This window comes from Tauraco erythrolophus, chromosome 17 (assembly GCF_009769465.1).
Source record: "Tauraco erythrolophus isolate bTauEry1 chromosome 17, bTauEry1.pri, whole genome shotgun sequence".
NCBI classification, from domain to species: domain Eukaryota; kingdom Metazoa; phylum Chordata; class Aves; order Musophagiformes; family Musophagidae; genus Tauraco; species Tauraco erythrolophus.
The window spans coordinates 3,789,358-3,801,940 of record NC_141481.1 but is presented as its reverse complement, the minus strand read 5'-3'; the positions used below and the strand labels follow the sequence as shown (position 1 = coordinate 3,801,940).

The 12,583-nt window shown below is 36.4% G+C and overlaps 1 protein-coding gene across 2 annotated transcripts in view; it reads left to right on the top strand.

Moving 5' to 3' along the window:
• Positions 1-12,583, top strand: part of TXNDC11 (thioredoxin domain containing 11) — a 32,968-nt gene that overhangs the window by 6,976 nt on the left and 13,409 nt on the right. For both annotated transcript variants that reach the window (XM_086622265.1, XM_086622264.1), the window contains 4 exons: positions 842-971; positions 7,450-7,543; positions 8,769-8,881; positions 10,073-10,273. In XM_086622265.1, coding sequence (XP_086478391.1) covers positions 842-971; positions 7,450-7,543; positions 8,769-8,881; positions 10,073-10,273 — 538 coding nt within the window. The remainder of the gene's footprint in view (positions 1-841; positions 972-7,449; positions 7,544-8,768; positions 8,882-10,072; positions 10,274-12,583) is intronic.

The following is a 12,583-nucleotide window of genomic DNA, read 5'->3' as shown; positions in this document are numbered from 1 at the left end:
ATAGGTATCTCAGTGCGAGTTTGATATTTTTCAGAGTCTCTGTATGTATAAACTGTGTTTTAAAATGTATCACATTAAATGCTTCAGTGGGAATGGACTAATTCCTTATACTTTTTGTGTTTGATTTCATTTTGGACTGTGATGCTTTGTCCAACCTAAAGATAGTAAATCAAATGCAGGATTTCAAGGGGGTGAAGTAGAAGCTCTGGAAATTGTGGCCACAAGGCCGGCCCGCCTTCTGTTTCAGTGCTACCTGATGGAATATGAGCTGTTTTATCAGATGGCTGGGGAGAAACTGTAGACTCGCTGGGTCTGTTCCTCAGTGGTGCGACTGGATTTGTCCCTGCTTTATTGAGTGCTAGTTGTAAAAGTCCGTGTAGAAATATTACACCTTTTCAGATTGATACTGTTTGAACTTTCTTAAGATTTAAAATAATCAAGTGAAAATAATGATATTTTTCAGATCTGTGTTTCTAAGTCACATGTATTTACTTAGAACAAAGCAGGAAGTTATGTATATGATCGCATAATTCGTACCTGCATTTTACCAGCTTCTTTAATGGGACTCAGAGGTAGTGTCCATCCCTTCGTCCCCACCAACACACTGCACCTACCCATAGACACTGCATTAGAGTCACCGTAGTTTCTGTGCTGTACTTCAGGTCTGGTAACACAACTCCTGTCAGTTACAGAAGCCACTGTTAATTAACACAGAGAGCAATTCCCCAGAGGCTGAGCATGCTGTCCATGTATAAACTTCTCTCTCCGTCACCCCCAGCAGGAGGGATTCTCTCTATTGTTAATTTAAGTCTTAATGTTTTATTATTTTTTTTGGTACTAGTTTTGGACCAATTGAATACAAAGGCCCTATGAGTGCTGTTTATATTGAAAAGTTTGTTCGCCGGGTGATGACACCACTACTCTACATCTCGTCTCGATCAAAATTACTAGATTTCCTCTCAAATTATGAGGTACTTGTCTCTCTTCTTTAGCTTTACCACTGTGGTTCAGAAAGAGTTTGACTTGTTTCACAATTAAATTTCATCTGCTCCAAAGTACTAGTTTGTTTCCAGGATCCTGAAATCAGCACCCTGTAAATTTGGTAAAATCATAAAAATATGAAATGACAAATTCATAATGTTGATTCCCTGTATAGTGACTCTTACGATTTAGTGATGCTCTTAGTTTACAGTACTTGAATACATAGGGACAACAAAGTTGTTACCTCACCAAAAAGTATGAACAAGAAAGAAGGGAGAAATCTTTTCATAAAAATCTTCCAGTCTAGGTTGGGAAAGCATTTGAGAAATATAGAATAATTGCTTTAATTTTTAAAGGAACCTTTCTAATGAGATAAGTCTGTTGAGTAAAAAGAGATGTGAAATCAGTTGAAGTAGTGGCTCCTAACCACTTAGTATGCTGTAACTTCATGATTTTAATCCACGGGTACATTGTGTTTTAGTAATTTTAAGTCTGTTTTGTTCAGAGTTGCCAAGATTGATAGCAATACTAGTGGATTAATAACTTCCAATTAGACAAAATGCGCTTACAACAGAACCAATTAAAATCCCTTTATAACTGTTCATTTCTGTAGCACACAATGGAGAAATACCATAATCTTACTAAACCGCGAGCTATTAGAGCAGAATGGAAAACCTAATCAACAAATTGATGCCGTAGTAGTGACCAAAACGTGCAAGGGGCTTTCCAGCGTTTCAGAACGAAGCAGAGTTCCTCTTTGAATGAGCACATGTTCTAATGACTGGTTCTGCTGCAGGATGGAGCACAACCTGTGCTGTTAAATGAAAGCCGCCACAGCGTAAGGGCACACACACTGGTAGTTACCATGGGTAGGTGCTGTGCTGTTCACGCTTCAGTTTATCCCTCAGGAGCTACTCAGGGATATAGTGTTCCAGTGTTTTAAGAGGGGTCTGTGAGTCAGATGTAGTGAATTGTGTGTCTGTCTCTGATGATGATACTTTCTGTGATCTCAAGCAATTAGGATGTCTTTTCATTGCTTCAGTTTTGCCATTCTAAAACTTTCTTATTTTTTTGCCTGCTATAGAGATTTGAAAACAGTCATATTTGGGTTTTGATCTGTGTTATGTGAGTTATTTCTTGGTAGTCTGCAAAAGGTAACTCATAAGCATAGTGTCGTTAAGCTCGAATTTGCTTTACAGTAGGAGGTGCACTTCCGTTGGAAAAAGACTAAGATAAAACACAAATTTATGGGGGAACCAGAAAATATTTTTTAAATACTGCTTAGCAATTGAACAGGTATTTTTATTTCTATGTTCAAACTAACCCCCTCCCCCCAGCCTTCCTGTACTTCAAATTCAGTGGCTCCAAATGCCCAATCTCTGTTCTTGTTAAGCGTTTGTTCGTTCTTTTTTCTGAAGTGGAATAAGAATAGAGTCTGATCTGTCATGCTGCCCCGCAGTCATTTAAGGCTGAGGTTATTTCCCAGACCATGGCACGAGGTGCTGCTCGGCCTCTATAAAGTTAAGCAAGAGGGCGAGAAGGGAATACAAAAACAACAGCCAACTTACGCAGTGAGATCCGTTCAGGGAACAGGCGTTGGGTAGTGCAAGTTCAGCTGAGTGTGGTAGGAAAAGCAAATGCTGAGTGATCAGGAGCTGGGATACAGAGAAGACCTAAGAAACAGAGAATTGTACATGAAGGTGGATGGAGAGGGAAACAGTCAGGTACAAAGGAAGAGTTAGTTTTAAACCAGAAATAAACACGTTGTTTCATCATTCTAAACAGTTAGAAATATGAACATTTTCTAATGTTTTCCATGCAAGCCGAGGAACCTTGTACCTTTTTCAGGAGAAGATACAGTCCTGGAGGTGACTCCTGAGTTTAAGAAGTGAGAAAGTTTGAGTAGAGTAGGTTACAGGAAGTGCATGTATGGCACGAACTAATTGCTATTTTGAGAGCCTTAGCTACAGTCTTCCTTTGATTATTTTGATCTTTTATATATTAAAAATCTTAATTTTTAGCTGAAGGAAAAGGAGAGAAGACTGTAAAGGATAGATTGTTGGGCATTTTGACCACTGTCTGCTGCTTGAACATGTTTTTGTGATTTCTTCATTGAAAAGCTAATTAATTTGTAAGTCAGAATATTTTCTGAAAGATTTATCATTGTCAGTATCTAATTTTCAGTCCTGTGTTCTGCTAGAGAATGGGTTCTGCAAACTTACGTTAGGGGTATTTTCAACTGAAATTTTCAAGTCAAAAGTAAAGAACCTGTTTGTAGCTGATGCCCAGACTGCACATTCTGCCCATTCTGTTCCTTGTCTGTTTCATTCTACTTTGTATTAAGGTCTCTCATATTGAGGAAGCAGTAGGTCACAGAGCAGTTGCCTGTCACTCACTTTGAGTCCTCACTTTTGCTTCTCTGTTGAAGGATAGCACTGTATGGAGCATGCAATAGGTTGGTAAGTTATTAGAATAGTGATTCATTTTCAGGGCATCATGTTGAGCTGAAGTTCTGCTCAGCATGTGTTTTCACACTTAAAAGATCTACTGCACCCTTCTTTTCTTGTTTCAAGGGCAGCTTGTTATTGCCTGTCAATTTACTGATGGCCAGGATGTCAAGCCCATAGTTGTTCTTTTCTATCTAATCTGTGAAGCTTTTGGTGTTTGAATCTTGTGTTAAAATTCCAGTAGCCAGTTTTTGACAGAAAAAGCATCTAGCAAAGAAATCAGGTGCTCTACCCACGCTGAATTGAATTTTGAAATCCATTAAACATGTTAGCATGCCTGAACTAAGGAGTAATATAAAGATACCAAGATAAACATTCGAAGCATTTTTTTCGTAAGTTGAAACACGCCAAGAGATACTGAAATCTGGCAGTATTTTTATCTTGTTTTCAAATGTTAATTAGCATCATTTTATTTCTAAGAAACGCCGTTGAACAGAATCCAGCTAAATGTACGAGCAAGTGGTGTTGGTGGCATGGTGTTATGTCCGTTCCTCAACCAAACCATGACTGTCATGAGATGCTGTATTGGTGTCATGAGAGGGCGCTCAAACCCCGTGAAAAAATTCTGGTGGAGGGTTCAAAACTTAAGATTCTGCATTTTCTGATACTGTTGAAGTTTTTGGGTTGTTTGTTTTTGGGTTTTTTTTTGCGGTTGTGGAATGATAGTAGTGCAAGACTAGAACTGGATGAGAAAATTTTGTTCCTCACTCCTCTCTCCCTTTTCTAAAGTGCTTACAGAAATGTTGAACTGTATGACGTCAGTACACATTCTGGCTGGCTGTCTTTGATTGTGGAAAAACAGTAACTTCTATCTGTAGTTTTCTATCTTTTCTACTAATCAAAAAAAGGACTTTCTGTGTTGTTCCTTCTCACCTCAATTTCTTCCAATGTGTTTGGTAACTTCTTGTAGGCTTTTGGGGAATTGCAGTATGCTGCATTGAGTAGATCAGTCTCATCCTTCGAAGAACTGTGATAGGCTTTGAGGCATGGTTCAGTGATAAAACCATGCTGGCTGTCCTCCAATAAAAATTACTCACCTGAAGATCACTGTTAATTCTTAAAGTTTCTATGGACTTGCTGTTCTGTAATTATTGAGATTCTTGTCAAGTCTGTTATTTGTTTGATTTAATTAGCATCACATATCACTTCCCATTCCTCTGGTGTAGAGACCAATTGCACTACAATGAATGATTTTGTATTTCCATGTATGAGTTTCATTACAAGATGGTGCTAATGACTCTTCGCTATTGACGTCCTCAGTTTTGTTCCAAAACCTTTCCTACAGACATTCAGTTTGAGTCAGGTGCTGAAAATTGTTTCTCGGAAAGAAAAGGTGCAGTAGGCTCCACTCTAGCAATGCCAACGATCCTAATGTGACATCTTTGAACTATCCCTGTGTCATATTCCAGTATTTTATCCACCAACTTTGTATAACAGCGAGTCATATCCTGTCCTACTGATTATTCCTAACTGCCTGCATGAAGATAGCTAATCATAACTCCACACAGATGGTTACCTGGAAGCAGCTGATCATCAACAACAGCTTGTATGTAGATTCCCACACAACTGTTTGCAGGTAACTCTTGCTACATCAGTTATTGATTGTTTTGGAGGTTCTTACATTAAAGGAAGTGAGAGTTGCTGCTGTCAAGCTTCTCTTAGCATACTTTTATTCAAAACTAGGAACCTCTTAATTTACATCGTGATATCTTTTCTGTAAGACTAGAATCTCACTTGTACGGAGCAAGGTTCCTTGTTAATTGATAGCACCTGGAAGTGTTTAATTTTTTTAAAATAAACAGAGTAGTTGGTATTAGCAAGTTAATCTCTTCATTCTGACAGAAGAACAGGAAAATTTGCATGGTATTTGAGAAGAAATACAACATTTTAGGCACTTTCCTCACACGTATAATTGCACCCTGTAACAGGGAGGAAATTTTTACTATTCTGAGATGATCATTAAAAGGACAATAATTTACCAGATTACTGTTAGGCATATAGCTTTAGTATATATTCTCCCACTACACTTTTTTCTTTTTGAAAAAACACTTTCCAAAAATGTCTCATGGAAATATCTTACTCTTCACAGTCTAGAAGTCTTAAGCTGCTGTTAGTATACAACAGAAATGGCAATCAGAATCAGAACATCACCTTTCTTGTAACTTTATAAATATTTCTAGATCTCACTTGGCTTCTTGTCACATTTTAATGTCACTTTTGACTCTTCTTTCATTTGCTATTTGGTGCTATAAGTTCACTTCATATAGTACTGATATTCAGAAATGGTCCTAGAAAATGGGAAACTAAAATTTTGGTCATCTTATCTGTCTCTTTATTTTGGTTCACTTGAATGCTTTAGAAGTTTTTTATAAGGGATTGTTTCTTTTTACAGGCTTAATTTGGTACTAGGAGAAAAAGATGAATGCTAATTAATAACCTGTTTATTGTTTAAAAAAGAAAAGAATGCTATTATTTGCATATTTTTTCACTTTTATTTATATTTTTATTTGCTTCTTGACAATTGTTATTGCAGAAATTTCACTAATTGCTTGTATCTCATTTTTATTATTGATAATTTTCTTGGAGTACCTGATAAGGAATCTTTACGAACAAGGGTCTTGTGTTTAGCATTAATTCACAAAAGATAATTCCTGCCTAAAAAGAGCAGGTCATTAGTTGGAATGGGCAATGTTTTTATTGGTGAACACCCTGAGATGGCTAATTCATACTGAATTAGTTCAATTCATATGGCTGGTATGAATAACTGAATTCATATCACTAACGATAGTAACAGGTAAAATATATGTTCATGTTTAAAAAAAAAAAAATTAAAACTTGACAAAAAGTTAAAGCAGCATCCAAGATACCAAATGAAAATACTCAAGTGGGAATATATTTGCCACATAAATGGGTCATTGGTGAGTCTGGAATCTTTTGTTCCACAGCAATCCCTAGAGTGCTCTTGCTTTGTGTATCGAGTGCTCTTTCTGTATGCACTGGTGGAACTGGGAAAAAACCCAATGTAACCAATTTCCATCACTTACTGTGTCCTGAAAGTTTATTAAGCCAATTTGAGCGTTAAAAAACAATAAATAATAATTTTAATGGATTATATTCTGCAAAATTTAAAACCAAAACTTAATTGTAATTTTGGAACAAGAGAAGTCTGAAAACTACACACCTCTCTGTTCCAAGTCAGCTTCTCCCAGATTCTCTTCCTGAATTTCATGTGAAGCCATTTATGCTTCATACCTGGCAAAGTCAATAGGCTTGTTTAGCGGTGAGTTTTATAAATTTTGAATTGTCTGTTTGGCAATTTGAAGAACTTTATGTATGTGCAGGTGGGATATGGGGCTCTTTCGTTGTTTTTGTGCAGCTAGTCTTTCCCTGACTCCTGCAAGATTTGCTGAAAGAATTTACGATGGCTGGTAGCTTAGTGATGGGATGATAAGTTGGCTGAGCAGTTCAAGTATTCACGCACAAAATGTGTGAGTTCATGTATAGTTGCTAATTATGTGCAACATAGTGAACAATTAAAGTGTCACTGTGTAGGTTGTTTATATTCTGAAAAATCACATTTCATATTCCAATTCTAAAAGAAGTCTTTATGATGATTATGGTTCTTATGTCAATGCTGGAATTGACTCATAAAATAGTTGCAAAGCAAATATTAGTTGTTTTTAGTGAACTTTAATAGCTAACATGAGAAATAGGTGGTTTGAAACTACACATCTACATAAAAACCTCTTCTCATTCATAGCTTCTGAATGACAACTTTAGAACTGATTTCCATTCAGTCTTTTAATATTAAAATTTTTCTTGCAGCCTAAAGTGACTGTTCTTCAGTAAACATAGCTGTCTTTTTAAAATCTGTCATGTTTTACTGTAGGCAAATAATTGCTTTGCCCCATATATTTGTGCTTGAAAATAGCTTAACTGGCTCTGGTTCGTATTATTTCAGCCTGGAGTTCTAGGATATTTCGAGTTCAATGCTTCACCTCAACCACCTGGTTATTTAACATTCTTCACATCAGCATTACATTCATTAAAGAAAGGTAAAAGCTTCATTTTCGTAATTTAAGATGTCTCTGAATAAGTTATGTATATGGGCTCCAGTAGTTTTTGTAACTTGGGAATTAATCCATTTTGAGTGTTTCTTGTAGTGATGTTGATCTAACCTGTTATTACAGTGCAAGGATTGCTTACATAAAAGGCTTATTACGTGATTGGCCATCATGAAGTAAAGTATATGACAGGCTGCTATTCAAGGATATATTAAGATACAGTTTCCTCAAAAAGCTAAATGTCTGCTGTAACCCATATAGAGCCATAATCAGACTAGCACTTATTTAAGTTGAATCCAAGAGTGTTTGTCTTGTGCCACGTTTGAAATGTCAGGTTCAAGGCGTTAGGATGAACTTGACTTTGTCAATATTTAGTAACTGAATTCAACAAAGTGCTTTCCTGGGTGGAGTTATGGAGCTGATACAAGGTACATGATGAGAAAGGCTTCTTCCTGCTCTTGTTTTGCCTTAATAAGCTAAAATACAAAAATCTCTTGCATTTAAATATGCAACCTTTGTATATGATTAATACCTTTTTTGGGGTCCTAAACTCTGGACAGAACTTTCGTGAAGTTAAGATTAGCACATTTTATGGATATTTCTTCCTGTCAGCAAATGAAGGAAATTGATACCATTATTCTGATTTCTTTACTCTGCCGCTGACCTGATATGTTAGAGCCTGTTCTCCTGTATTTTGTTCTGTAATTTCCCCATTTATATGTTGGGATAGTTCTTTGCAATGTAAAGATAAGACACATTATATCCTTGTGTGTACATATTTATAAATACAGAAATACTATAATACATATTTAAATAATGTGTTTGCTGTAAGTGTGCATCATCTGAACAGTCAATGTTTGTACCTTTTCTTTGTATGTATATCTCATATTGGCTTTTGAGATGTCATAACATGTAGCAAGATGCATCCATGATAGCAGATTCTATATTTAATAAGTGGATCAAGAAACTGGACAGTTTGGGCTAAAATTCTCTACACCTTGAGTGCAGAAGAACACGTTTGTTCTTCTTGCCTGCTCTTGTCATCTTTCTTCTGCCTCACTTAATCACCAGTATTGGCAGTTGCTATTCAGTAAGATTTCTGTGCCTTTACACAGCAATGTTCTGTGTTTTGGTTTGAAAGTGTTCTTCTAAGGCGTTCCGGAGAGAAGTTTGTTGTGTATAATTGTACTTACAAACTGAATATTTGCCCTTTCAGATTACCTTGGAACAATACGCTTTGGAGTGATCACGGATAAACGTATTGCGGAGGAAATCTCGTTGTTGCATTCAGGCAGCGTGTATTTGCACAGACATGTCAACACATCTCTAGTGAGTATTGTATTTATATTCTGAGACAGTACATGGAGATTAAAGCTCTGTTGTAGTAGACCATGAATAAGTGCTTCATGGACTTTTAGGATGCAGGATGTTTAAGAACAATATTTTTGTACAGTAAAACATATTTTCATTCTACCAGTCAGCAGCTGTTCTAGACAGTAACCAAGACCCAAGTTGATCGTTTTTATCAAAACAAAACTCAAAAACGACAGGCACCTCAGAAATGACTACAGAAAGACTTTTTCCTAAAGTTGCTACCTCTTTTCAGTGAGTCAGAATTAGAAGGCTACTTGAATGAGGATATGCACAAAGAAATTTTGTGGAGAGATAGTAAGAATAGTGAAAACTTGCATTTTGGTTTAAAGGTATGACATTAAACTGATTAGAAAAATCATGCAAATTAATTTAATTGAAAGTTTATGGTAACTTTTAATCTATTTGCCTCATTTTGGAAGACTAAGACTGAAAATACTTTCAGATTTGCTGTTCAGTGTAGAGATCCACACTGCTACCATAAGTGGAAACGCTGTAAAAATAAGTATTGTAATGTGTATTTTATTCAATTGAGACTAGGGAAGACATTTTTTTCAGGTTAAATTACCAGTAAATACATAAAACTGCTTTTGTCAGTGCAAATGATTTAAGATAAACTTGCCTTAATTTATTAAAATGACTCTAGAAGCTGTGAGTGCTTTTTATTAGGCATTCCTTTTTCCTTTCAGTAATAAGAAATACCAGTTTTAAATGCAGTCTTGATGTTGGGGTCTTAAAAGATTAATTTAAAATGAATTTATATGGTGAATGACTAGTAGGAAAAAGTTTTCTAACGTGCTATAAATCAAGATGCGCGATGAGACCAATTTAGAGACTGAGCTCTTTCACTTATAAAGAAAATTTATACTAGTGAGAAAAGTAAAGATTGTAAAGATTGTAAGAATGTAGTAAAAGAAAGAGGAGCTTCCCTGGTAGAATACTTTTTACCTGTGTGTTACTATGATATGATAAGCATTTGGAAGGATTTCCCAGAGGGAGAGGGTATATGAAATGCTGAAGCTCGCTGAATACTGTCGTTAAATTTAGGAAGAGTTTTAGGCGTTACAGTAACAAAGCATACCATATTTAAGAACTGCATTCATTACTAAACCAGGTGAGGACAAACAATTATTTTTTTACCCCTTCAAGATCTATCCAAATGACGTCATGAACTATACCGCTGAGAACATTTGCAAGTGGGCTCTAGAAAATCGAGAGATGCTCATACGCTGGCTGAGACCACATGGTGGAAAAAGCCTTCTTTTAAACAATGAGCTGAAGAAAGGACCAGCACTTCTCATATTTATACCTTACAATCCCTTAGCAGAAATTCATCCTCTTTTAGATGAAGTAAGTGAAGTAATGTATTTTTTTTTAATTTCAAAAATACTAGAACTTGAGAACTCTAGTCAGGGTTTTGAGCTTAATTGTGACAGATATCTCATTTTATTTCACTGTTCCAAGTATTCAGTTTTGTTTAAAAACACATTTTCTCAAGCCACACCTCCCTTACACTGGTTTGCATCCCACACAACATGACTTCATCTCACTTCAGCAGTTGTTTAGAGCAAGCACCTAACTCTTTTCCTTAACTTCCTTCTTTTTGTGGTGAGCGCTGTGTGAGAGATGCAGATCTTTGGTCTTCTGTTTGGCTGACATAGCTCAAACGAAAGTGCAAGAATGTGTTGAGCACTACAGCAGTACTCGTGTTTTGTCCACCCCATTCTATTTCTCCTCCCGTTCTGTCTTTCCGGAAGTGGTTACGCAAGGAAGAATGGACCTTTTGGTAAACCAGACTGTTATTTGAAATGTAGAGCAATTGAAAAAATACTCAGAACTAAGCTGATTTTTATATCCTGTGTGTTCCTTAGGTGCCTTCCAGTTTTCTCTTCCTCCAACATTATTTGCATTTCTGAATTCCCTAGGACAGGAGGTTGTGTAGCTGTGCAGTAAGTGAGATAGGGAAACTAACTTGACTCAAAAACAACTTTTTTCCCCTGGGCTATTTTTGAGCTGGAACCCATTGTCCTGTTTAGTGTATCACACAGCCACACATCACAGTGGTGATCACATACCAGTAAGGACAGTGGGGAGCAAGAAATAAGCATCTGTGGAAGATGAAAAGCGGGGCTAAGTTTTGGTGGCAATACATGGCATCTATATCCTGGCATGTGTGGTTTCCACAAGGAGGCCTGATTGATATTGCAGTGTCTGAAGCAATGAAGAGAAAAATGGAAATAACCTAGGATAAAATATTTAGCCAAACTAGAAATAGACACAATAAAAGCTAGACTGCTATAAGATAGGATTGGGTAAATCTTTGCAGAAAGACTGGAAAATAACTGCAATTATTTTTTTACTAAGTGGTCTTGTTTTTGGCAAATTTAATTCGGTGATCCTTGTCACAGATTAAACGTTCTAGTAACAGGTACCACTTACTTGGATCAAATCAGTGCAACATAAGGTGTTCCGTTTCAGATTTCATTCCACTAAAAAACAGCATTTTTCTATATCAAAATGTGAAATGCGGTACAAAATATTGCAGTTGCTCTTGCATAGCTTCGCTTTGATAGAGACATATTATGTGACTTGTTTAGCATAGGAAGAGGTGTTTACTGCAGCTGTCCTGTGGGTTTCATCAAGCAGTGGAACCACTTGACTGTCAGGCAGCTGCAAAGAGCAAGGCTGTCAAGTTGTATGTTGAAAGCTCTCAGAGCAATGTTTTTTTTCTGATAGTAGCTCACTGAAATGGGATTTCTTACTGCAAATCTGGTTTTCTGTTCATAATTTTTTCTGGTGTTTCTCTATGTAGGTAGTCAAAATCTTCAAGCTAGATTGAAGGGGTCAAGTTCCTCTGAAGTCTTTGAGTGTTTTCATGATGAAACAATGAATAATGACTGTAACAAACTGTTGCTATAGACCACATCTTAATACTGATGGTCCTGTTACAGCATCCCTCCTAGATGTGATGCTTCAATGTCCCTTTGATAATTACGGTTCCTACCAGAGTGTTCTTGTGTAAGCAATGTGTGTATGTTCTGTGTTTTGATTATGTTCAATGTGATGGATGAAGGGAAACTTCCTCTTTCATTTTCCATTCTTGTATGTTCTGTTTTTAGGGGAATTTCTTCTCTGGTCGATACACATGCCTTTTTCATTGCTTGTTTCCCCTTGGTTATGAAAAACAAAATGGTGATGCAGCACAAAAATGTTTGCACTGAGAGGCAGGCTTTTTTCTTTTTTTTCTTTTTTCTTCTGCAATAAGAAGAATTTCTTCACGTGTTACTATATGCAAAGAACACCTGCAGTATTACAACATTGCTTCCACACTGTTAGTGATTGTTGCAATATTTGTGCAGCACCTATACCAGGAAAAAAATCTCTATTCCCTTTTCGTATGGGAATGCTTTTATTTATTTTCTCCTCATATTGAAAAATAAGGGAAATTCAGAAACCTGTGCTGATTAATGCTTCATGTAGTAGAATTTAACCTTAAAATGTAGTGTTATTTCACTGTGATAAGTATGATGCAAAGAGGACCTTGAGATCAGTGTAGTGGACCGAAAAAAATTATTAAGTGGCTTTTTGTTGTTCTTTACGTTTATTTCTTACATTTTGAAATGTCTGAAAATTTAACTTTGTTACCAAGTCAGAGCCTCC